At 34.9% G+C, this 24,655-nt stretch overlaps 1 protein-coding gene across 1 annotated transcript; it reads left to right on the top strand.

Annotated features, from left to right (window-relative positions):
* The first annotated feature begins 927 nt into the window (after positions 1-927).
* On the top strand, positions 928-22,876 carry LOC125680151 (uncharacterized). The gene is made up of 9 exons (XM_048919594.2): positions 928-1,382; positions 7,838-8,002; positions 9,485-9,655; positions 9,750-9,887; positions 18,201-19,202; positions 20,627-20,920; positions 21,030-21,200; positions 21,999-22,169; positions 22,692-22,876. Exons 1-9 carry the CDS (start codon positions 1,209-1,211, stop codon positions 22,827-22,829), a joined length of 2,424 nt encoding a protein of 807 aa, XP_048775551.2. The 5' UTR covers positions 928-1,208; the 3' UTR covers positions 22,830-22,876.
* The last annotated feature ends 1,779 nt before the right edge of the window (positions 22,877-24,655 follow it).

Below are 24,655 nucleotides of genomic sequence, written 5' to 3'. Positions count from 1 at the left end.
ACGGACCTCGCAAGCTCGGTCCGTCTACGTGCCAAAAACCTCGGTCGTCATATTTACCCATACAAAGTCTATAACCTATAATTATTAACATTTCACATTTAAGTTCATGAGAGATCATGCATGGATGGATGAGTCACATTTACATTAGATGTCAAATCCCCGTAGATGGATCCGCAGAACTTTAAGAAGTGGGAGGCGGTGACCAATTTTGTCACGTTTGATCGCAGTTATCCCGCACGCTGCTCTTTGTAGTCATAGCGACAATTACTATAATAATGAATTCCGATGAAGAAATAAGCATTTGTTTTCAAACTTTACAAATCATTATGCAAATCAAAATCTCCATAACTAACAACGCAAGTGGCAAACATTGAAACATATTTATTTAACATCATATTATAGATACATATAATACTGACATTCCAAAATCAATTCATAAATCCACATAAAACAATCCCAGTTATATCAGTTAAAAGAATTAGACGTTTCGACCAATATATTCTAGGGTCGAAACGTCTTGAGGTTGAAACGTCTTGATGTCGAAACGTCTGAGGTCGAAACGTCTTGGGTCGAAACGTCCCACATTATAGTCTCGTGGATTTCTAGTCAACTCGTACCCTGACCGACTGGTACCCAGGTCAACTCGTACCTCATAGGTCAACTCCTACCCAAAAGGCAAAAGTCATCTCGTACCCAAGAATCTGCCCATAATGAAATATATGTATGCGCATATAAGTGATATATCGCTTAGGTACGAGTTGTCATCAATTGAAGAGGAGGAGTCAACTCGTAACCAGATTCTTGGGACTTTTACCTTTTGGGTACGAGTTGACCTATTGGTACGAGTTGACCTATAAGTACGAGTTGACCTGGGTACGAGTCGGTCAGGGTACGAGTTGACTGGACTCCGTCTCGTGCAACCAGACGCTCTGCCTTTTCCGTAAATATCCGAAGAGCAGATATAAGATATAGCTGTTACACAAGTATTTTAAATAAACACTATTGTTTGCAATTTAGTGTTGCGTTCAAACTGTAGATCACGTTACTGTAAGTCGGTGAGCCCAAGATATATCTGCTCGTCGGATATTTACGGAGACAGCCGAGTCTGGTTGAACGAGACTACCCACATTCTCAAACGCGACATTTACAAACTTCCGGTTGATGTGTTTGGTCATGTGATTTGTCTTGTGATCATCTTCCCGGCAAGCATGATGGCAGGAGGTTATTTTGTGTTGTCCGCTTTGCTTTGCTTATCCATTGCAGATGCAGAATACCTGAAGTTCAAGGCAAATTATGAAGATGACGTCAAAGAGTTAATCAATTTTCTTAAGAAACCTTTCCTACCCGAGCGTTTCAAGTCATCGGAAGTCTTACTGAATGCGGTAAACTGTTCATTTTAACGATAACTGTACAGTTATGCAAGCAATCGGACTATGCAAAAATGATGCGTTACTTGTAAACTGAGGTATTTTTTATAATGAAGTTCAATACATCCTCAGATTATATTACTTTTAAAGGTTCTATCGAAGACTTAGACCGATTGTTTATCCAATATATTGGATATCGAAACTTTGTATTCTGAAAAGAATGCAAATGCACCAATCAAATGGCACAAAGAACAAGAGCCACGAATACCCAAATATGGCCCTGTAATTTTGAGTAAAATAAAGTATCTTCATTCCAAAATTCCAACATGGTATGAAATAGCTTAGACCTTCTTCTTTATAAATCCAGTGTGTTTTTTCCGCGAAAATTCACGCATATTGAAATTATAACATGCAGAACCCATAACAGTTGAGTTGTTTTTGTAAAAGTTGATAATATCCAACAATATGCACCAAAAATTTGTATAACCCCCAGGCCTTGATCCAATAAATATTAATGAATTGTAAATTAGTATATTACACACTGCATAGAAGTTAAGAGGTTTTTTGGATCGAGGCCTGGGGGATAAGTGAATTTTTACTTTTTATGTTCTGCAAATAACCGGAATTTCCCATTCCATGCACGAAATCCGAATACTTTTCCAAACTATAGGTTTAATACAAATCGTAATATTTAAATATTATAGTTTGGGATTGTTCCATGGTCTTTTTAAGAAACCAGAAATTATTCAAAGTTAATAAAATATGATTATTTCAAACAATATTATTGAAATAAAACTGGATCCGCGCCATCGTCGAAATCAGGCTACGTACATCAATCGATTTTGCCCCCAAGATTTCAAATAGATTATATGCTCAATTTATGAACTTGAATATATATGTAACCATGTTAGGGATAGTTACAAAACCCTTGCACTAGTTAACAGTTTTAGTTATTTGATCAAACAATTACAAAGCTATGCCATCGAATCCACTCCAGATACAATCGAGATCCACCCATTGTCTGCGCCGCGCCTTCACTTCCACACATTTTCTTTATACGTTATCACACTATATATATTTTTATTATCTGAAGACCGTTGAATCTAATAAATATCTGGCTTCACATGTTTCATCTTCGTGCATTCAGTTTTCTTGTCACTGATAAGCATGTTGAAATCGCTGTCGCAGTACATAAAAAGACTTGGAGAGCCAAGGGGTGCCTAACTCGATAGGCTACTTAGATGCGAAGATATATTGGCCTATCCCGTATTGTTTAATGGTTTCTAAAGTTATAGTACAATATATTTGTATTAGACAAAAATTAGGCGTCCACATAACAATACAAAGGATAGACTGTAGACTACAAGTTCCCAACAAGTCTCTGAGCTATCTACAACATTCGTTCGGTTGTTTACGTGTCAACCGATTTGGACATACGTCATCGGGTACCGTTCTATTTCGACACACAGCTATTCCGGTCCATTGCATATTTCATTCGTCAGAAATCAATATATAGAAATACATACAAATATGAATACGAAAAATATATCTAGCAATATGGATCTTGTTTTGCTTTTAAATGAAATTCATTGACAAACAGAATTACATTTTATCTAATTAGCAAAAATACAAGGCAGTTAATTAAAAGGGATAATAATAATGAATAATTCGAAAATAAAAAAAGGAATGTAAAAAGAATGTTAACGAAAATAGTGTATATTTCAGTGTTTCAATTATATTTATCATTGAAAATTCAGTCTCAACAGCAAATATTCAAAACCACAAATCTTATAACAAAATAAAAAAGACAAATGGAAAAAAGAAGAAGATATCATTAATACTGATTAAAATAGAGGTGAACATATGAATGGCACTCGTTCCTGAAGTAAAAGTTGATTTGATTTGAACATATTTTATTGTCTGGATGTTATTACAAACGGATTGAGCACAAGTTCTTAAAACTTAGAACGCCCTCTCCTATATGACAATTGATTACATATATGATAATGTTCAAGAAATGAAACACAAAGGTATATCAAAGGTCAAAAATGATTAGCTTTCATAAAGCAATTATATCAATAATTATATCTGTAGATATATAAGTACAATTGATTAATATATACATGTATGTACAATTGATTAATATATGCATGTAGTACGTACAAAGTAATTGCTATGTAAATTCCATCAACTAAAAACGACCAGATCTCTTTATAAATAACTGAACATAGGAAAATAATTCTTCATTTTCTGTGGTACTGATTGCGTTATCTCCCCATAATAATACATGCGTGTCTACTATATGCAAATTATTCATTCTAAAAATAGCATTGAATAGGTCATTTCTTGGGGCGGTGTATTTTGCACATGAGAAAAAGAAATGGTAAGCATCTTCTACTTTACCACAAGTACACAAAGGACTGTCAATGATATTACATCTAAATAAATCTATATTCAATACACAGTTGTGTCTTAGTCTCGTATGGATTACGTTCCAATAGCGTTCTCCGAAAGAAAAAAAGGATGGAAGGTGCGATTTTTGGAGGCGTAAATTTTTTTTAAACGAGCTTAATGTCGTAGATTGCCTTGTTCCTAGGGGCAAGGAATTCCATTCACGTACCCCTCTTGATACAAAAGATGATTTATAGATGTTTAATCTGCATTTAGGAATGCCATAATTTTGCGATTGTCTTGTAACGTAATTTGATTCATGTGAACGAATATTTGGTAAAATTTCTTTCAGATACTCGGGTACCATATTGTGATAAATTTTGTACATAGTTATTCTTAATTTTGTCAATCTTCTAACAATAAGTGGTTCCCACCCAGTTTCGAAATATAGAGATTCCCTTGATGCCAATGATGTTAGTCCAGTAACCAATCTTGCTGTTGCTAACTGTAGTTTTTCAAGTTTTTCAGAATTTTGATTTGAACACCCACCCCATACTTCAGATGCATATTCTAGAGGAGGTCTAATGAAAGTAGTATATAAAATAGCTAAAGTTTTCGAACTGACCTTGAACTGTAATTTTTTAAGTAGTCCAAGTTTTTGATAAGCATTGGCTAATAGCGAATCAATGTAAGCTGACCATGTGAGATCATGTGAGAAAGTGATACCTAGGTGTTTATGTGTTGATACAAAATCTAAATTGCAATTTTGAAAATGTATACAATGATTTATAGATGTTTAATCTGCATTTAGGAATGTATTTTTCTTTGTACAAAAGAAGACGGCTTTTGTTTTCGAAGGATTAAAATTTAACAGTCATTGTTTAGACCAAGTAAAAGTTGATGTATTTATTTTTTAAATATATTATCCTACATAATTAAGTAAAATATTACTAAGCATTATAGAAGGAAGAACTGAACACATTATTAAACCACGCTGTCTTACTTAATTTAGTTTGAGTGTTTGTAACATGGAGGAAGTGTCTGATAATGGAAAAAGGTTTCCCTCATGCATTTTATGTAAGATATGAACTAAACCTAATGACAGGAAGAAATGTGAAAGTGTTAAAATAAGCAAATTTTATGGTGGATGCCAAACTACAGATGTGTTAATTCACCATGGAGTTAACCCCTTGATTGATAAAATTCTTGTTTCTATTTATGTGAAAATAACATCCGCTTAATTTTGTTTGCACACTTACCAAATATATGCAAGGAGGGGGTTTGGTTCTATTATATGTAGCAGTATCAGAATAAGATTTTTTAATTAATGAATTCGTTTCATAGATGTTATGGAGTTAATGACAATAATTAAGGCATTTTGAAATACACATAGGTCTAGATATTATTGTAATAAATGATCCAGATAGGAAACTAATGAAATTAGATAAATGGAACATATTTTACCTGATGATGAGTTCACGTGAACATTTTCTTAGCCTAATGTAAAATAAATTATCTCCATATGGCTAAACTAAATGTTCATGTGTTATTCTGTATATGTACGGCTACTTTTGTAACAGTCCCCCCCCCCCCCACACACACACACACATCATAAACGTAACTTCCTATATAGCAAAACACAAAATGAACGTGTGAAACATAGGATTAAAATGTTTACTCACTGTCCAAAGTTGTACATGTAGCAACGTGCGTCTGAAATAACGCCGCTGTCCGAAGCCTGGCTGTTACTGTTTTCAGCGTGTTTACATGTACATGCGGGATAATAATAACACCCTCAAGCAAATAATAAAAATAAGAATCCGCAAATTTATAAAAGATTGTTAAAAGAAGTGATCAATATGCAACATAAACTACATGAAACGCACATACATAGGTCAATAGATCTTATTCGTAAGTCAACGGTTGGATCCACCATGTTTTCGTGTACATTTTAAGATCCCCCCCCTACCCGAAAACTATCAGTATATGCAATAAATGGTTATACAGTTCAAATATTGGGATTGGGTTTATCTTCATGTCATACTTAAATAACAAGGTAAGTAAAGAGGTACTGAATTAATATTACTTCAAAACTGTTGAATCGTTGCATATAAATAAAAATTAAAAAATATAAAGAGAGGGAAGGAGACAAACAGAGAGAGGAGAAAGAGATGTACGAGTATACTATATAGGTGTGTTTTAATATAGAATTAACATAGACAGATTTAAATATTTACAATATTATAATTAAATTGCACTGAATAGTGTTTTTGTTTCACTTTTATACCTAGAGAACTTTCACGTAAATGTACATGAAACGTTGTAAAATTCTGACATTACATTGCAAAATTGCGACGTCAATAACAATCTGGCCAAAACAATGGGTACTTTGAACGTCAATAACTAAAAAAAATTGAAAAGATATCGGAAAAAAGATAACATATTTGAAAAATAGATATTCTTGGCTTCTGTCCCCGAGAATAATATCATGTTCTGACTAAGGGCCATTTTTGGCTATTCGTGGCTCTGGTTCTTTGATGGTGATGCTATTATTGTAGGAGAACAAATGCCAGATTTTCCAAGAAATAAGAAATGTGGCTTTGTAGTTGTTACAGTAAAGTCATGTATGCCTGTTCACAAGAAAAATTTAATTTGCATCAAAAAATTTATGTTGCATTTTTAATGCGCATCAAATTTATTTCTCATTAGCTTCAAGTGAATGCAAAACGAAGCGAATGCAGATTAAATGAATATGCAAATTTGGGTCACATCTATCACATGTGGTCAGATATAAATATTTATGTTATTGTTGAGTGTAAAACTAATTAAAATAACATTAATCACTAAAAAAATAAACATACCAACATTACATGTATGTCATTAGATAACACCTGATGTAGACCTGGGGCGCGTTTTACAAGAGGACTTACGACCCAACTTTTCATACTGGAATTTACCAGTTTATTGTATTGAACTCCAAATTAAGCCTTAGAAAAGTTTTACTTCATTCATTCAAAGTAATAACTGTGTAATAGAATTTAAGACTTGCGACTTTGTCTTAAGTTGTTTTGTAAAATGGGTCCCTGTGTTCTACATATGCATACTAAGGAATACAGATGGAACTTGCTTTTAAGTGGACATGAATGCTTTTAATGGTTGCAAATTGATTTTTTTCTCTGTTGCATTTGTGAAGTTATAATTATTCTAATGCATTTCTCTGTATTTTGTTGGAATTTTTAAGAAAAAATAATTATATATTACAAAATGTTCATGTCTTTTAACTGCCTCAAACCTCAGTACTTTAGCGATAAAAAAAAAAGAAGAAGAAAAGAGGGTACAAAACAGTTGTAGTACATGTAGAATGTTATTTTTGTGTTCATGAAAATAGGGCAAACTTTACATGTACAGTGAAACTTCTCTATACCTGTCAGTTTACCAAGGGGCCAGTTTGGAGAAGTTTCACTGTATAACATGAGATACTGACTGGATGCAAACTAAAATAGAAGAAATTAACTTTGATTAAGCCAGTTTGACTTTGGTAGAACCCTAATAAGATATTGGACTTCATTTGTGTTTACATGTCATTGAATACAGTCTGCGAAATTAGTGGTAATCCGAACGCCCGCAGCCAGTGATTTTCCTGACGGACTTGTAAAATCCGCTTGGCAACAAGTTCGACTGGCTTGTAAAAAAAATTACCCGTCAGAGTTTTGATTTGACAATCAAAAGTAATAAAATATTACGCGCATGCTCAAGTCATAGAATTAGAATAACTCGCCCCAAACAAAGTAATTCGTCCCATTAATTACACATCTTCACTCGGTCTGTTCCGGATTTGTCTTGCAAATTATTCAGATTTAATAATATTTTTTTAGTTTCTTTGTACATTTTTTTTATTCGGGCAAGTGAAATTGAGTTCAGGCATGTGGATTTCCTGAAAATGGTTGCCCGAATGGCTTGTGGTTAGCAAATCTTAATATCATTGACTGTGAATATATTTGCTCTCAATAATATCGTAAACAACATTTTTATGTATTCTTCATTACACTGTATCACAAATATTCATAAAATATTTACAGGGCTTGGACAAAAGTAAAAGGTTGACAGCTTTTCACTATAAGAACTGTGGAGGAATGATTGATGTAAGAAGTCTGTCTGTGATGCCTGACCCCCTTCAATTCCCAGGGACCATCACCTTCAGTGCCAGTGGAGCACTGAATGCCACCCTCTCTGCTCCTCTTAATGTAAGTCATAGTAGTGCCGGATATAAAGAGGCTTTTTTAAAGTCTGGTTGATAAGTGCATGTGCACATGCATAGAGATTTTAGTAGAATTGATGGACGATGGATATCGGCCTGGATTGTGCAGTGGTAAGAGCACTTGATTAGTCAGGGGTCACAGGTTCAATGTCTGATCTAGCCTTAGATTTTCTCATTTCCTACTACAGATGGTGCCATGGCCAGCTCTGTTCAGGCATTCATTGCTAACTACTGGCAGCAATGATCTTGCATTGTTGCTTTTGTGGTTTCAGACTATTAAGGGAGAATGATTGTAGTAGAATTGGGGCACTTTGTATATCAACCAGGTGGTTACATCTCTTCACTACCGTATATACTCGCCTATAAGTCGGATTTTTGGGAGTCAATTTTTGGTCCAAAATTCTATGTCCGACTTATAGGTGTGTCCTAAGAAGATTGGTATTTTTCTGGGCGGCGTAATGTAGTGTTTTTTAAACAACTCCGACGATTATCATGGACTACCACACAAATGATTATTGTTCACAAATATCTAGACATATTGTATTGTTTATGTATTTTAAAATTATGTATAAAGTACAAGTATTTACATATTTTTATCTATAGTTAAAAATTATTTACATACCGGTAACTAATACTTTCAATTCAACTAATCTATCGTTTATTGGTAAAATTAAATTATGCACTGTACACTTCTCCAGAATTGATGATTGGAGTTTTATACTGAAACAAAGTTAAACTGGTTCCCCGCTGATTGGTACTACACACAAACAACGGGTAAGCAGTACTTTGGTTAGCCCAAATGAGCCGATTTCATTGGTTAGTTGATTTTTATGTCTCACTAGAGAGATTCCAAATGGTAGAGTCGTAGTAGTCTAGTTATGATGTTAAAGTCTTCTGCGCTACATTACGAAGTTTCGCGCTTCATAGACCTACTTCACTGTATATTCGTAACGTAGTGTAGTCGACTGTGATGTCGAAGCTAGCGTCGTTGTTGTTTTGAAAGGAACTCTCGTTATACGCATGAGATAACGATACAACCCAAGTCCTGGCTGTCAACAATTGGTGCTTACCTGTTGTACACGAGAGAAGCGAGGTCAACAGGGTACCAGTTGAAAAAAAGTGTGATGTGGAATTTAAAGATTGAAGCAAAGAGGGCAATGATCATGAAAAATATGACAGAAGTTAAAAGCTTCATTAAATCTTCGTTGTAGCCCTAGCAGTTAATCGTGAAATCAGTCTTCTATTGCATTATAGCTTACAAGAGTATCCAGCAGACAAGAGTTGCTTTATAAACTTACACCATGTTCTGAATTCTAAACTTCAATAAATAAACCTAAATATATCTGGAAAATTCTCCTCAAGGCAAACAGGATTTGGGATATGCGTTTTCTAAAATTAGATAGCTCTGAGGCATGGAAAGTTATAGTTGAAAAGATTGTATCGAAGTATGAATCTGTATCTTGTACAGGCAGCAGTTGTCCTGAAGAAAAAAGCAGCAGGAATATGGATCCCCATTCCGTGCATTGACCAAATAGGTTCATGTAATTACGGCGACATATGTACTTTATTAGAGTCAGTGACCCAATGCCCCCCTCAGCTCACTGCTATTGGTATCGACTGCAAGTGCCCCATCAAGGCGGTAAGTTTTTGAAGATGTTATATGTTTATGTGTAATGATAAATTGTGTGGATTTGTTCACATTTACATCCAATACTTGTTTCTTTACCTAACAGGGTAAATACACACTACCAAGTATGAGCCAGGACATCGGAGCTGAAGTGTTCCCATCCGGGGACTACCAAGTCACGGGCAATGTTACCGACAAGGCTGGAAGAGTTGTGGCGTGTCTTCAAGTAGAGCTTTCTGTTGCCTAATGATGCTCAAACCAAATTTCAGGGGGGTGGGGGGAGATTTAAAGGTATTACATTTCCGAAATTGTTAAAAGTTTCCTTGATTTAACATTTTAAAAAAAAGATGACTCTCCCTCTTCAAGGATTAAATATGAATTTTGGGGAAGTATGTGAGTGTACAAGGTATGAAGTTGAGTATAAATAAAACAGTGAAATTTCAATGAAAAAGGATTGTAAGATGAAAAATCACTATTCAGAATTATGTATTTCATTTATCTGAAGAATAAATTTTTAAATTGTTTGTTATATATTGTGGCAGTTTGCTAATTTTAATCCATGCCCCCATTGTTTTTACAAATAAACTCAACATTTCTTTGCAATATATTCGTGGATAATCTAAATCTTTTTTCTGGTTTTTTTTTGTTGTTTTTTTTTTTTTGTGTATGTGTCTCATTTTAGTGAAAGTGCAACATATTGATTTTCGTCTGTCTGACTGTTTGAGCTTTAGCAATGTAACTCCACATCGCCCCTACTTTAGTAATAGTGTTGCAATTTAGGCCCAAGGTTACTGAGACCCACAATTAGAGTAATTAATGGTTTTCAGATGATATCTCAAACACTGTTTAAACCAATGAAACTTTAAATAAATATTTTTTTTTTTTAAATCCAGCTTAGTACTAAGTTACATATTATCTTAATAAGAAACTTTTGCTTGGCAGATAGCAAACTTGTTATCCTAGTTTTCCCCAAAGAATAGTATTTCCTAACTTGACCTAGGTCACAAGGTCAAGGGTCAAAGGGCATAAGAAGATAATGTCCACTCAATTTTTTGAGAACCCTTTGGTTGACAGACATCAAATTTGATATGCTAGTGCATTCTAAGGAGTAGATGATAACTATTGATTCTAAGGTCAAGGGTCAGACTACTATGGACATAACAAAATATTGTCTGCTCATTGTCTTTAGAGCCCACTGTCTGATAGAGATCACACTTAACATTGGGGTTGCCCCATATTTTTCACTATCATTTGAGACATAGTAAATCTAAAGTTTATCCTTTCCAATATTGCCATAGGAGGAGGGAAATGGAAAAGATTTCGTTTTAAAAAGGTCTACCTTTTTATTAAAGAGTTGTCTTTGAAATGCTTCTATTTTTGGAACTATTCCTTGAAAATATGTGCAAAATGCAATGTATTGAAATCATTGATAAAAGGAACTGTAGGTTGTAGATCTCTATGATTTTTAAAGACTGAAAAGAGAACAGTAAAGAAGTAGGACTATGCAAACATACCATTTACCCACGAGAACATTAGATTTTTTTTTTATAAAACAAGTGAATGTACTTGTTCATTTTGAAATCTCATTGTATATCTTTATTATGTGGAAGATTTCATGTGTATTTTAATAGTAAATTTAACATACATTGATATATTTTGTATATTTTGGGTTATTTTTGTTGATTTTTTTTTTTTTTTACATGTTTAATATAATGCATGTAGCTCTCGTGTACAGCTGCACTGTCTTTTATGCTATGAATTATTTACAATTGTTTTGTAGAGATCTGATATTAAAACTGGTCTACTCTATTTCCTACTTATTTTTTTAGAATTTATATCTACATCATTCATACAGTTTATGAGTTTTGTAAGAATTGAAGTGGCGTGGAATCAGAATAAACATAAATTTATGTAGTTACAGTAAAATGAATAAATTTTAAATTTTGTGTGGAGATTTTTTTTAGCAAGACTTTTAAACCTAGTACCACTTGAATTCATGATTAAGTAATTCTCTTGCTATTTCATTATATATGTAATTGATATGTTGTCTTACTGTGAAAGTAGGAAAACAAGGTATATGTAGTGTTTTTGAAATTTTTAAGTATATTTTGAGAAAATAAAAGTAAAATGATACTCTTTATTTAAAATAAGATGTTTTTATAATTGAAAACAATCAATTGTTTAGTGTTCCACATATTTCCAGGTGCAGTGTGACTGACATAGGAAGATAAAGTATTATACATGTAGCATGTATTTAATTCTGACTCCAGTATTGTTCTTTTGTTGTATGTACCGTACCACTCAACATCACTTTTGAAGATGCAAAATTTGTCTTTTTATACTAATCAACAAAATAAAAGTGCTAACCAAAGATTTCTTGTGTCTGTGTATTTCAGATATGACCAAAGCATTGTGGGTTTGAACATATTTTATTGATAAACATCAAAATAATTGGAAACAAATTTTTTAAATAACTTACTAGTCATGACAAATAATTGTCATTCAAAGAAATTGTTTCAAAGTAAAATTGTAGATACTTCTTGTACAAGTATCTACAAAATTCATTCATAAATTTGTGAACAGCAGCAAAACTGTGGTCCCGTTTTAATGACGAATTTCTATTGCCCAAATTGAAAGATGCGTATATATGATATTCAGTTAAAGTCTATAAAAAAGATTATTTTGAGGGTTAGAAAATATTATTTTGAATATAGAATCCGAAGGGGAGGGGGTGTTGGCTGACATATTGCAGATTTAAGTTTGTTCAAATCATGGCCCCCGGTGGTAGGATGGGGCCACAAGGGGGGGATCAAAGTTTTACATACAAATATATAGGGAAAAACTTTAAAAATCTTCTCAAAAACCACTAAGCCAGAAAAGCTGAGATTTACATGAAAGCTTCCTGATATAATGCAGATTCAAGTTTGTTCAAATCATGGGCCCCTGGGGTTGGATGGGGCCACAATAGGGGATCAAAGTTTTACATACAAATATATAGGAAAAATCTTCCTCTCAAGAACCACTGAGCCAGAAAAGCTGATTTTTACATGAAAACTTTCTGACATAGTGCAGATTGAAGTTTGTTCAAATCATGGCCCCCGGGGGTAGGATGGGGCCACAAGGGGGATCAAAGTTTTACATACAAATATATAGTTAAAATCTTTTTCTCAATAACCACTGAGTCAGAAAAGCTGATATTTACAAGAAAACTTTCTGACATAGTGCAGATTCAAGTTTGTTCAAATCATGGCCCCCGGGGGTAGGATGGGGCCACAAGTGGGGGGGGGGTCAAAGTTTTACATACAAATATAGGAAAAAGCTTTAAAAATCTTCTCAAGAACCATTGGGCCAGAGAAGTTGACATTTACATGAAAGCTTTCTGACATAGTGTAGATTCAAGTTTGCAAAGGGTAGTTTGGGCCATAATAGGGACTAAGGTTTTACATGCAAATATATATGGAAAGTCTTCAGATATGGGCCAAGGTGACTCAGGTGAGCGATGTGGCTCATGGGCCTCTTGTTTGATACATGAGCCTTCCATGTAAAATGATACAATGGACAGTGTCGTAACTTAACATGATCTACCCTAAAGTCCAAATGGCAGTATTGCAATCTTCCTGTTTGGCTCTCTAATGAATTGCTGAGAGTAAAAAAAAAAACACCTTTTGATATTAACTAAATTTCCTGTGTCTTCACGGACGGAAAATGTCTAACTATGATGCATTGTAATCCTGTTATTACTAGATAAAAAGACTTGCATTGTGGATACCCTGGTCCAATTATACATATAAAATGACTGAGACTTCCAACAGAAATGAAAGTGGAATGTAATTATAAATTTCCGTTATGAAAATACATAATGGTATGAACTGCAACACATGCTGTTATAGTGTTCACGAAGTACGCCGGCGTGAGGCGTCACAGTTCATACCCTCATGTATTTTCAAAAATGAAATGTATTTCTTAAATATATTTTACATTATCTACAACAACAAAAAAAATCAAACACGTTTGATCTGAATTACTAAAGATGCTGGGCACCCTTTTGATTTCTTCCTAAGTCTAGTTGCTAGTATTGACACCGCCCAAGTAACGATGAGCGCTGACATACTCCATTCTTACTGGAATAAATCTAAATCTGAAACGGATACTAGTATAGTGTAGAAATAAAAAAAAATGAAACAATTTCCCCAGTGTTTACATGAAATTCATAAAACGATTGCTTGAAATAGTTCATATAACAGTATTACATGTACATTATGAAGTATTTTAAACATCATCTTAAAATTGAAACATGACTCATAAAAAGCAACTCGGGTACCTATTTCATTTTTAGAACCGTCAAATATGAAAAAGGAGAGACGTTGCATGTTTTGAGTTGTCTCGAAAACTGAATGTGGTTTTCTTTAAGCTTGGTTTGATATACATACATACACATATCAATCTAATTAAAATCAGATCCTAAGATACGCTCACAATCGCTACAATACGCAGAGTATACGGAGCGGATCTAAGAAGCATGATTTTAATGAAATTGAGACGCATATACGTGTGTGTGTATGTGTTTATCTCGAACAATTAAAAGTAAAAATGGTAGGGACGCTTATTAAAGAGCGTAAACTGTCACATCTGACTTCATATCGAATGAACTAAGTAGAAATTATTTCCATTCCTTATAGTTTAATTTAGAAAGTGATTTGATCACTTTGTCCCTTACTCCCATGTCAGAGTAGAAGTAAGGAATCCAAAATATGTCCCGACCCCCCAGGAGCCACTGTGTGTTACCCTTGCATTTCAAAACCGAGAGAGGGTAATGAGTTCTCTACCTTGATGATCCTATGGGTCCTCTACCGTGATAGCCCTATGATTCTCTACCGTGATAGCCCTATGGGTTCTCTACCGTGATAGCCCTATGGGTCCTCTACCATGATAGCCCTATGCGTCCTCTACCGTGATAACCCTATGAGTCCTCTACCGTGATAACCCTATGCGTCCTCTACCGTGATAGCCCTATGGGTCCTCTACCGTGATAACCCTATGGATCCTCTATTTTGATGGCCCTATGGGTCCTCTACCGTGATAGCCCTATGGGTTCTCTACCGTGATAGCCCTATGGGTTCTCGACCTTGCGCTAACGTTCGCTCCGTTTTGTCTTCAAAGATTAGCGCAAAAAAGGCAGACATTAAAATTGTCTATGAGGTACTGAAAATGTCAAAGTTCAGGTGAGCTTAACAACACCTCTGGGTATCAGAGACCTTTTGTCTTCATCAGATAGAGTACATGTACCCTTTGTAATTAAGATCCCTTATCCCGACCAAGATTCACTTTCCACGACTGAATAGAAATATGTACTCCAGATCTGACTGGATTCTAAGTACCACGTTACCTCTTGTCTGTGATGGAGTACCTCCTTAGGTATCCTACCATGTCTAATGATTACTTTATCCTTTTCTTCCATGACGGAGTAGAAAGATTAAAGATCTGTCCCCGACCACCTGGATCCACCTTTACAGCCCCCAAATTAAACCGAGAGCGTGGAAGAAAAGTCCTAAGATTCCCCGTACCTTGTTTCGGGGTTCATCCTGCCTCATCTTCGGAAGGCCGTTATTATAGTCCTTCAATCGACTATGAGGGAAGAAAAAAAATGTCAAAGTTCAGGTGAGCTAAATCCAGTCTTTGATGACAATGGCCTACTTCCTTGGTTGGATGGCTGCATCGCTCGCTAGATTTTATAGAAGAAGTGTATGTTTTATTATTAAATATTCCTATGCTCAGGAGATTCCTTTTGTAGATTCAGTTTGAATTGACGCAAAATTACTGAAAAGTATTTTAATGCATATATATGATATTTAAATGGGTTGGCACCTGATATATATGCATGATCTCAAGATCAGATAGTTTTCCTTAAGTAAACATCCATTCATTAGTACTCAATAATGCGCATGTGTGAATTTTTTGAAAAGTTATGCAAGCACCTTTGATTTGGTTCAACATTTTTTTTTATCCACAATGCTCTTTAAGGACGTATGCTACACCAGAGAAATTTGATATGAATGAAAAGTGGAGGACATGTGCAACAATATTTTGAAATTGAAAACTTTCAAATTTTCTTTATTTAGTCAAAATATGCAGTTTTAGTTTAAAGCAATCTGATAAACATTTAAAACCCCTGCTGGGCTCGAACACACAATCTACAGTTTAGCAGTCGACATCCTTTTTTAAAAAATATATAATATATCTTTTATTGGTTTACATCATCATACATATATGCATGGCAATTACATTTTTATCAGTACATAACTGTTGAAACAGATAATTCATGTATATATTGTTTTTTAAAATATAAATAAAAGTACACCCTCAGTTTCTGACGACTAACCTACTGTGAGAATGAGAAGATAGGTGAGAATGTTTAAAATGAATAGACAAATATTGCTGATATTTATATTGTCATCCATGTTTTAAAAGGAAGTCAGCCATTATGACGATGTAGAGTACCTCCTTAAAGAAACAAAATGATATTCAACCAACTGCCAGAAATGTTTCAAGGTCAGTCTCGTGCTCATCCAGTATAGTCTTGGGTTTCATTGTGAATGTAACTTTGATTTGAACCGTTCTTATCTGCACCGTATGGAGTGCCATATTAACATAAATCCAAACCTTTATTTATTTGAAGATACCGTAAATTTATTCGGTGCACGCAACAGCTTAATTAATGACCTGTTCAAATAATTAATGATGTCTTAAAATCTAAGCTATTGCAAGCATTAATTGAATTGTTGATAGCATTAATTACTGTATTGTGCTGAATTGATGCGCTTAAATTGAATTCTTGCTCTTTTCCAATGAATTGATGATGTCAACATTTGAATTGGTGTGCGCTCTAATTCAATTAAAGACAGCAATAATTCAATAATGCACGCAAAAATTGAATTATTGTCCTCTACAATTGAATTAATGACATTCTTAATTCAATTGAAGCGCGCAAGATTCATTTAGAGAAAGTAACATTTTATTTTTGAATAAGAGATAACTTCAATTCAACAAATTCACAATTAAATCAATAATCTCTTTAATTGAATTGTTGCTCTTCTTAAAAGAATTGATGCATACATTAATTCCTACGGAAGCCGATAGGTGCCAGGGTATAGAATTAATATTTATTTAGCTGGCGGCCGCCACTTAATTTATGTGGCTGCCGCCACTTAATTTAACTGGCGGCCGCCACTTAATTTATCTGGCGGCCGCCACTTAATTTATGTGGCGGCCGCCACTTATTATCTGGCGGCCGCCACTTATTATCTGGCGGCCGCCAGATAAATTAAGTGGCGGTCGCCAGTTAATTTATCTGGCGGCCGCCAGTTAATTATATGGCGGCCGCCAGTTAATTTAACTGGCGGCCGCCAGATAAATTAACTGGCGGCCGCCACTTAATTTATATGGCGGCTGCCACTCAATTTAAATCATTTATATGGTTGTCACCAGTTATTCAATTCCTCTCTCTTTCTCTATCTCTCTCCCACAATGAAAGGGGTGCAATCCATCCCCAATGCTTAGTAATATGTATGTGATATATATATACTATATATATACAATTAAGAGCATTAAATCATTGTTTTTCGATTGTACTGTTAAATACGTAGAACCACAGGGCTGACCCTCCATTTATTTGAACGTTCAATTTCTATTATTTTCACATTTAAACTAAATTATTTTCACATGTGAAATAAGATTAATTGGCCCCCACCCCACTCTTTTGGTGGTAATAATGAATGGTAAAAATGTAATAATGAATGAACTGATCAATTGAAGGATGAACGGAGCTCCCTCCCTCAAATTTAGGAGTACGAAGTTTGGACAAGAGACATTTTAGGTTCCTTTTCTTCTTGTCAACAATTGTAGAAGACAATTTCTCCTCCGACTGTCCCTATGCACTTTGAAAAACGATGCTGCGTGTTTGCGTACTATTCTAAATCTTTCCAAAATAATCACTCAGCGATACGAATTACATTGTTTTTGCAATTGGCAGCCGCCATATATAATTTAAGTGGCGGCCGCCAGTTAATTTATATGGCGGCCGCCAGATAATAAGTGGCGGCCGCCAGTTAAATTAAGTGGCGGTCGCCACATAAATTAAGTGGCGGCCGCCAGTTAAATAAATATTAATTCTATACCCTGGCACCTATCGGCTTCCGTAAATTCCTTATACAAAATTGTTGTCAATAATTAAATATATCTTCAATTGGATTAATTTAAAGACATCACCAAATCATTCATACCGAGCGCCAAATTCAATTTTGACAGCAATAATTCCATCTCATTGATATGTACATCAATTTGGTTGATAAGAACAATAATTGAATTGATGCGCACATCAATTCAAATGATGAAAACAATGATTAATTTGATGAACGCATCAAATGAATTATTGTGCGCAATACTAGTATTTCAATTGACGCACGCATTAATTCGATTATTGCCGAGAATGATTCAATTAATGCGCGCATCAAATCAATTATTGTGCCCAACAATTCTACTATTGCACACATCAATAAAGATTGCCATTAAATCCCTTAAAAATGGAAAATCAGCTGGAATAGATGAAATCCCATCAGAAGCATTGAAAGCAGGTGGAAATGAAATTATCGAATACTTGTACGGATTGCTGAACAAAATATGGAACCAAGAGTGTTTACCATCAGAATGGAAAAAAGGCCTACTAGTCAAATTAGCAAAGAAAGGTGGTCTTAGTAACTGTGAAAACTGGAGAGGTATCACCATTCTTACAACAGCAAGCAAAGTTCTGAGTCGTATAATACTGAATAGGATTAAAAATGCATTAGACAAGATTCTCAGGGAAGAACAAGCTGGCTTTAGACAAAACAGAAGCTGCATAGACCAAATTGCTATACTCAGAATCATCATCGAGCAGTCTGTAGAGTGGCAGTCCTCACTATATATAAATTTTATAGACTTTGAGAAAGCTTTTGATAGTATAAACAGAGATAGAATGTGGAAGTTGCTACAATATTACGGTCTGCCAGTTAAAATAGTCAACATGATAAAAGCATTATATGAAGATTTCAATATACAAATAATAAATTATTCAAACCTAACTGAACCATTTCAAGTAACAACTGGAGTTAAACAAGGATGCATTCTATCACCTACCTTGTTTTGGGTAGTAATTGACTGGGTTACAAGACAGGCCTTTGATTCAAAGAGAGGAATACAATGGACAATAGTGAACAACCTTGAGGATCTAGACTTTGCTGACGACCTAACATTGCTATCCCATCGTATAAAAGACATGAGAGACAAAACCAGGAAACTATATGAAAAGGGGAGAAAGATCGGATTGAAAGTTAACATCAAGAAGACCAACATAATGAAAGTTATGACCAGGAAAGGGGGAACAATATCAGTTGAAGGTGAAGACATTGAGGAAGTAGACCAATTTACATACTTGGGAAGTATTGTAAGCAAAACAGGTGGGACGGAAGAAGACATTAATTCTAGGATAAGAAAAGGAAGACAGACATTTGCCATGCTAAAGCCTGTATAGAAATCCAACGTACTATCTACAAATACAAAAATCAGAATATTCAACACAAACGTAAAATCTGTTCTACTCTATGGATCTGAAACCTGGAGATTTACCAAAGGACTCCAACACAAAATCCAGGTGTTTCTCAATAAATGTCTTCATTATATACAGTGTATGTAGAATATGGTGGCCTCGAACCATTAGTAACAAGAACCTCTATATTCAAACAAAGCAAGACCCAGTGAATGAACAAATTTAAAAAAAAAACGATATTGGCAGTGGATTGGACATACTTTGAGAAAACCTGTGAACAACATAACAAAACAGGCGTTGGACTGGAATCCACAGGGATGCAGAATCGAGACAAGGGAGACCAACACACAGCTGGAGAAGAACAGGACTGAAATAACTAGATATCATTGGAACCACCTGGAGAGAAGCCAAACAAATTGCTCAAAACAGAGTTAGATGGAGGATGACTGTTTCAGCCCTATGTTCCGTAAGGAACGAAGAGGACTAAGGAAGGAAGGCATCATCAATTCAATTGATGAGAGCAATAATTGATTTGATGAATGTATCAATTGAATTATTGCGCGCAATAATATTGGATTAATGATATCTTCAAAAATTAAATTAAATGATATCTTCAGTTATTTGCATTTATGTTTATTTGGCGCTCCATAGTACCAGCAAGTTGTTATTGATCGTACGGGTATTGTTTATCAGTTATCATAGACACGTCGACCGGTGACTGCTGCCGAGTCAGTACACTAGTACTATCTGTGCCAAGTACTTGTTATCGTCCCTATACATGTCGGTGCAGATTTTGTACACTGATATCCACTGTGTATACATGATAAGAAGTTAATTCATATATAGATGGTATATAGAATATTTTATCGAATTGGGTGCATTTCAACATGCTATTCTTTCATTTATACCATACTCTTACTAGTATATGCAAATATGTGTTTTCCATGAGTCTACCCTGCTGTGTTGGTGGTTGTTTTCTTTCCCTTTTTCTGCCCGAAGATTATAACAATGGACCAAAGTCTGTTTTAAAGAGTATTTATTGCGAATGTCAATATAAAAACACAATGCTACCAAATAAGTACATACATTACAAGTGTCCTATAAAGCACACATAGACCCTTAAAATGCATGGAATATTTCTGTAAAACATCATACATGTATGTCATTCCTTCCAGTACTTCTTTAGATGATCTGCCGCAGTTTTCAAGGAATGACTACACGAATACGATCTGTGCAGCTCATTGGACAAGACATAGCTCGAATTCTGAATCATCATCTGCGAAACATCGAAGACTAATATATATGATAAATCATTTGAAAATGTTATGAAACATCACCTTTTACCCTGCAAATTGATAAACAGTGATAACAGTTATTTGTACTACCTAACGATAAGAGTGTGATCAACACAATCAAAGCTTGTACGTCGTATGTCGTCAGTATCTTCTGATACACGTATAGAGAAAGATCTATTTTTCCTTTCTCTACTTTTAAGAGACATGAAGTTGTTATTAGTCGTCGCTTTATTTGTGGGTGCTAATGCCGGGGAATACGTCCCCGAGACTGTTGAAAATGAGATATATTTAAATGACGAAAGTCACGTCAGACTGAACGATGAAACGGAACTTCTCATGGATCTCCTTAACCTTAATGCTCTCCCAGAACGATACAGAGGGGAGGACTATTTCAAATCCGTCGTGAGTTTTACTCTTACAGATCGCGACATAGTGTATTACATGTAGTAATAGTGAATAAGATTTGATTTTCATGATACATGTGATCATTATTTGGTTTTTAATCTATTAGGGTAGAAAGAAGTCTTCTCGAGTGGAGGCTTTCCAGTGGCAGAACTGTGGCAGTAATGACCCCGCTACCGCCTTGAGTCTGTCCGTTACCCCGGACCCACTACAGTTTCCAGGAACTATCAATATCGCAGGCAAACTGCAATTCAACGCCTCGTTTCCAGCTCCTCTTCCGGTAAGATATATATATATATATATATATATAATATATATATATATATATAAAGCACTAAATAATCACAACTAGGTACTGAAAATTTTCGCCCCAGCCCGGGGTCGAACCAGCGACCTGCGGCACCCACCGCCTAGCAAGACTGTCAAACCAGTGCTAAGTCCACTCGGCCACAACGACTTCCCTATATATATATATATATATATATATATATATATATATATATGTCATCTTCCGAGTAGGTCTATTCCCAGGCGCGTAGCCAGAAAGAAAATAAGTGTTGATTTGAAATCCAAAAAAGACTTTGAATTTGAATGATGTTGATTAAATTATAAATCGGAACTATATAAAGCAAACGTATTTCTGAGGCACAGATAGTGTAACGGCATATATTTTATTTTGTGTGTCACGTGATATTACATCTTATTATCCCTTAAGGTAGTACTCTACATCGTCATAATGGCTGACTTCCTTTAAAAACATGGATGAAAAAATCGATATCAGCAATATTTGACTTTTCCTTCTCCATTTAAATACGCAGCCCAGTAGCTCATTAGGTTAGAACACCGACTGCTAAACTGTAAGTCGCAGGTTCGAGTACAGCAGGGGTTTTAATTTTTTTCCAGATTACCTTCTACTAAAACTGTATTTTTTGACAAAATAAAGTAAATTTGAAAATTTTCAACTTCAAAATATTGTTGTACATATCCTCCGCTTTTCATCTACATCAAATTTCTCTGGTGTAGGATACCTCCCTAATTGAACAAGACTAATACACTGAATTTGGAATTGTTATAAAAGGCAAGCCTTGTTGTGTCAAAGAAAGCGGCGGGAATCTGGGTCAAGCTGCCATGTATTGATAGCTTCGGTTCCTGCGACTACCCTGATCTCTGTGAAATTCTGAGCGGTGCGGGAGACTGCCCCGACCCCATCGTCTCCTCGGGTCTAGGATGTCAGTGTCCGTTCAAATCTGTGAGTAGTTTTTTAATTTGGTTATTGTGAATTGGGTCATGAATTTGTTTTATTGTAATCATCGATATTTATTTTGAGGGTTGTAAGTTACATTGTGCTTATAAATGATCAGTTACATTGTGCTTAAATGACCACTGACCGCTTACATAATTATAGTGGTAAATTGAAAGCCTCTGAAAACCGTGCGTGCGTTCGTCAAGAATTCAAAAACCATTAGTACATGTATTAGTGGATTAGATTTTCATGATTAATGGTTACTTCTTATTACTAATCAGTTACACACGTCTCTCTGATCGCTGGTTATCTAACTCGGGAAGTACAATTGCATTACTTATTGTACTTAATGTGTTATTTTTTCGTGGTTTATACCAACACGGTACAAATGTAGTTGATTTTGAGTATTTCGTATTCCCGGGTACGTTTGATGTTCAGGGTTTATCAGTTGATTTTGAGTATTTCGTATTCCAGGGTACGTTTGATGTTCAGGGTTTATCAGTTGATTTTGAGTATTTCGTATTCCAGGGTACGTTTGATGTTCAGGGTTTATCTTTCGACGTCGACGCTTCCGCTCTACCATCTGGAGATTACAAACTCAGAGGATCTATCTCTACTGGTGGAAAGGAAGACGCATGCGTGGAGATTGTTTTAACAATTGCGTAATAATACTAGTACAATTATAAATTTAGATGAATAAAATATTTCATCATTTTGTTATTTGATATTTATGGAGCATGAGCAGATCTGATGCATTTGTAAAAAGACAATATATGTTTTTCGCGCATTGACATACATTTCTAATAGTATAATGATTATTTCCAGCGTATATTACTAGAACATTATATAATTCAGAACCGTTACAGTGCGGTAACTCCCATGCAACATGAATGAATGATGAAGGAATAGATTGATATCATCCACATTATACAGGACTGAGTCCTGAGTTCAATTTTATGAATCCTTGAAATTTAAACTGTTAAAAGAATATGAAAACTCAATATATTGGAATGGAAATCAAGTGAAACAAAGAATATTTAATCTTCCCGAATCCTGGATTCCAAATAGACTTTTTAGCCGGAATTGCCTACAGATTACAAGGAATTAATGCTATTATTAGAATTTTGGGGGTAGGTCCTCGGACCCCACAAGCAGAAGGGGGAAACCTCGATCCATTCCGCACCCCCTTCCTACTTCGTGATAGCCGGCTATCTAGGCTAGCTGGAGGTATGATTAATGAGCTCCCCTCTTTTTTAAATTTGTGGATCCTCCAATAGTGTATATAAAGCTGAAAACCAGGAATTTAAGGTGATTCCATGAGTCGCTGTTTGAGAAGTGGAGGTATGTTGCTGGGTGTCTGTTATGATGCCTGACATACATACATGTCTGTCTCCAATGTATTTACATATCAAACACTACCTATACCGCACAGTTTTAGACAATTCAAATAGAGTCGCGTCATTATAAAGTTATGTATGGTCCTGGTTGTATTTCATCCTAGATACATTGTACTCACAGAATTAAACTTGCCCACCCCCACCCCCTTCCATGAGCGTCGATTACCAAAATTCATTCATTACGATTTAAGACATTTCCCCAAATTTCTGTTTCTATGGACATCATTTACGTCATATGCGACGTTTCATACACCCCTTTCCCTAAAACTACAATTAATTTTCATCATATTTTATTTAAAATAATAGATTTAAATTTGATATTGTAGTACACTGTAAATAAGAAAGTGTTTTAAAAATAAACACCAAATTGCAACAGATAATAAACGCTTTAACGTGTTTAATTTTTAAACACCTTTTCAGGTGTTTAAGAAAAAAACACGTTGAAGTGTTTAAAAACTAAACATACAGTATTTAAATTTTAAATACTCATTTTGTATTCTGTTTAATCATTAAACACTCTATAAACGCATCATGTTTAGAGATTAAACACAAGATGTTTAATGAATTAAACATCTGATGTGTTTAAGAATTAAACTCTTCCTGTTTAATTATAAACACGTTCAACCTAAACACTTTAAAAACGCTTAAAAATGTTTATTTGATGCAACAGATAATAAATGCATAAACATGTTTAAGAGGCAATTTTTAAACACTTCAACGTGTTAATTCACGAAATAAATAATCACTTAAACATGTTTAAATTTTCAACTCGTTTAATTTGCTCTGTAGATCGTAATATTCTGCATGAATGTTTTATGCTGAAATTTTATCTATCCTTAGTGATACAGTCATCAATGATCTTATAATTATATGACTCTCACATGCACACACACCCCCCCCCCCCCCCCCCCCTTCTAGACTAGATCTATAATCGAACGGGAAATTTGAGTCATCAATATATAAACGAAGTATGGTACAAAAATACATTTCAGATTTCATTTAGAAATTAATTTTAAAGTTAACCAAGGTCGTCAAAATATGAATGAACAGCACTTGCTTTTCACGCAGAGTACAACCAACTCATAGTATATCAAT

The sequence above is a fragment of the Ostrea edulis genome, chromosome 2 (genome assembly GCF_947568905.1).
Source record: "Ostrea edulis chromosome 2, xbOstEdul1.1, whole genome shotgun sequence".
NCBI lineage: Eukaryota > Metazoa > Mollusca > Bivalvia > Ostreida > Ostreidae > Ostrea > Ostrea edulis.
This window is presented reverse-complemented; position numbering and strand designations above follow the sequence as displayed.